The sequence below is a fragment of the Echinococcus granulosus genome (assembly GCF_000524195.1).
Source record: "Echinococcus granulosus chromosome Unknown EG_S00245, whole genome shotgun sequence".
NCBI classification, from domain to species: domain Eukaryota; kingdom Metazoa; phylum Platyhelminthes; class Cestoda; order Cyclophyllidea; family Taeniidae; genus Echinococcus; species Echinococcus granulosus.
The window spans coordinates 16,722-20,051 of NW_020170625.1; the positions used below are offsets into that span (position 1 = coordinate 16,722).

At 39.5% G+C, this 3,330-nt stretch overlaps 1 protein-coding gene across 1 annotated transcript in view; it reads right to left on the reverse strand. All coding sequences in view use genetic code 11, as the record gives it.

The window, feature by feature from the left end:
• Positions 1–439: 439 nt before the first annotated feature.
• Positions 440–3,330, reverse strand: part of EGR_10637 (hypothetical protein) — a gene marked incomplete at both ends in the record, with an annotated part of 5,078 nt that continues 2,187 nt past the window's right edge. The window contains one exon of the mRNA XM_024499886.1: positions 440–507. Within this exon, the coding sequence (XP_024345697.1) occupies positions 440–507 (68 nt within the window). The remainder of the gene's footprint in view (positions 508–3,330) is intronic.

The window sequence follows — 3,330 nt, forward strand, 5'->3', positions numbered from 1 at the left end:
TATCCCATGCTAATAAAAGTGTGATTAGGTGCTGGAAATGCATGAAAGTGTATCAATGCAGTCAATGTGGGATTAACCCATTTTACTAACAGTGAACCTATTTGCAGCAGTAATCGGACCGTGATACACGCTTAAAATTTTTACAATTTGATTCTGTGGAGGATTAATTCAATCTTACATTTGCATCCCACTGTGCATACACGCCAAATGTACTTGTTTGACGACACTGACCCTGAAGCAAATAATCATGCAAGACACTTTCGACGATCATTCACAATCTAAATGTGTCTGCCAGGCAGCTTACAATAACACAACAAAGTCAACTTTAATAATAATTAACGAACCGGAGTGTAATCTTTAACCATCTCTGCATTCTGCTTTGAAATCCAGCCGTTCATTTATGCTATCTTGATTGAGATTTACTTGCTAAGGACGTAATTCAATGGATGGTAATGTATGGTAATTTAGCATTTCCAATATGAAAGTCGGCACGTTTTATTTTTGAAGCTATAAAAAATGTATAAACCGGTACCCTTTTTAAGGAAGTGTTTGACAATCGAATTATGCAATAATTTTAAACTAATGTTCGAGTGAAACGCGTTGCGCTAAGTTGGGTGCAAACATATTACAATGCTAAGTTGGAAATCTACATCTTCATACGGAGGCCTCGTAAACGTAACTGTTAAAATTTGGCAACAAAGTAAAAAGCAATCTACTTTATTCCTTTGCGACCATTAATGCACAAATTGCATCCCCTATCTTATTTGTTGGCTATTGGCAGGTGCTTTAGATATAAATTCTAAATTCGTGAATAAATAGCAACTAGGGCACAATCCATAAGTATGTTGTGGATTAATCTAGTGCGTATTGTGGACATCTTATGCGCCACCTTTTTATACTCTTCTGACACTGGTTGCACTATATTTTACTAATTAGTGGAGATTCAGAAGTGATGAGAAGTCAAATCCACCTATGTTCCAAAACATCTACATCATGCAATTAAAATTGCTTAAGAGGCCCTTGCTAAAAGCAATGAACCAGTCTTGATGAATGTTTGGCACGGCGTCATGCTACTCAAGGGGTCCCCCATGCCTGCACATATACGAAAAGCATCCCCATAATCAGCATCTACGATTACACAGCAAATATCGGCATAAAAAAGCCACTTTTCACCACTTGTAACTCAGCAAACACCTCTCTCTCATTTAAAGGTTCAAAGAAATGAGCCAGATAAAAAACGCTATGTCGGCCTTAAAAGGTTTTGATGCGGGATGGATGCACGACATTTGTTCCTACTTGGTATGGATGATCATCAATTTTCCACGTTTGAAGCACTTTTAAGAAAAGGAGATAACTTCATTAACAAGAAAGCCGACTGTTATCCAGACCCTTTGTAGCGTGTATTCTTTCAAGTGATGAATAACGGTTCCGTTTTGTTGCAGTAAACTTCCAAGTTAAACTGACCTTATTCTAGAGATAATGCTTAACAGACATGAGAACAGGAAGGGATTAACTGCTCGAAGTTTGAAAATCAAGTTACTGATTTCTCTCTCGTGAACATAAGAAGGACTTCACATTGGGTATTGACGGATTTCCGATTTCGATTACACCAAATGAATTTGAACATTACAACCATGATTAAGTAATGGTACTTTCAGAACAAACTTTTGCTTGATGAGACATGCAGCTTCAGTAAAGCGTTGCCGTGTGCAGCAGTGTAGATGGTTAAGTCTCGGTTCCAGCGCGTTACTAATCAGGGTGATAAAGGGATAAATGTTTAGAAAGTGAGATCTTTAATGCAGACGATGTGTGTGTACAGCACCTGTAGAGCGCGTGTGTGATTACTGCCAAGATTGCTAAGGCTAGGAATCCCACTTTGGTCATCACTTTAATTCATTTGTATTACCTGGAATGATCCATTTGTGAACATTGGTGTGCATAAGTATTGTCTCAATGCATTGTTTATCGACGAAAAGGACTTTGCAAATTGCAAGTAGGGCAGTTTCTAGAATGCTCGAAAGTCTAACCTTTTAACAAAAGATTCTGACACATTTAAAAACGAGTTTAATTTCTAAAAGATGAAAAAACTCACGTCTACCTACTTATGCTTCCACCTCACCATACTTTTCAAGCACCTATTCAATTTTCTGCATGCTCATGTGTATTCAAGCTAATGTCTAAAGGTGATAGCTCGTTTGAGAAATATGGATGAATGAGCGATCAAATTGGTGCCGCCCTTCATTCTGCCCCATATTCCAGTCTAGGCTTTCTCACTGACAATAGAAAACCATAAGTCATGGCCAGGACGTGATAAAAAAACAGCCCCATAGAGGTCATACTCGATGAATCTGTGCCCATTCCACCGAAAATTTTGCAAGTATTACTCGATCAAATGCCTAATTTCACGTCCAAAGGCAGCGGCTTCTGTATATCTTTCACCTCTACCAGTTAGAATGGCTGTCTGCACCACCGCATTGCAAGTCGCCGCCTCCTTCAAATGAATGAACTCTTTCCACTTATAGCCATTTGAGAGGCCTCACATCTTTTGCTAATTGGGGTTGTGCTTTGATCCCATCACCGTTGTCAACGCCCAAACAGCACCCCTGCCTGACCCCATGTCACGAACCGCCTTCTCCACCAGATCTAGTGTTCAATAGAAGAGATATCAGTTTGACTCCGCAAAATAGGTGCATCAAATCAAAGTTTGGAAGTTGGAGCCCCTCATCAGAGCTTCTCTTTTCATTTGTTTGAGTGCTTGAACTGATTAATCAGGGACATTAATTCACCAGCACTAAAGACAGGGGAGTTAAGAGGAGAATAGACTGCTGTGATCAGCATAGTATTTGCAAGCTATGATCAAATAAAGTCTTGCACTATCTTCCACAATTCCTTCCATTACTGAAAAAATTGGGCAATATCGAGATTAAAATCATGCTCTCCATATGCATTCCACTCCTGTGGTAAATTTACTTACCTGCTAAGGCCATTTGAAGTCGACTGTTTTTTTCATAGTCTCATATCTGAGTGATAAATGTGAGAATGGGTTTGCGGGGAAACTGAGTCATTATCGTGTTTAGGCAACCTTCGGAGAGATTATAAATGTTCGTCTGATGTTGGCAGTGAGGTCTTCCCTTAACATACCGGAGCGACCACTTTGTCAATAAATTGCCACCTCAGCCTCTCATATTTGACCCACCACTTGCAAATTTTGTCCAAGTTGGAATACTCCACGCTTTGCTTTTGTGAGCTGATGAATGTGCTTTGTTGGGTTTGAATACATGTCAATTAATCGATGGAGTGCTTTCATCGTTTAACGCACCATGCTGGTCC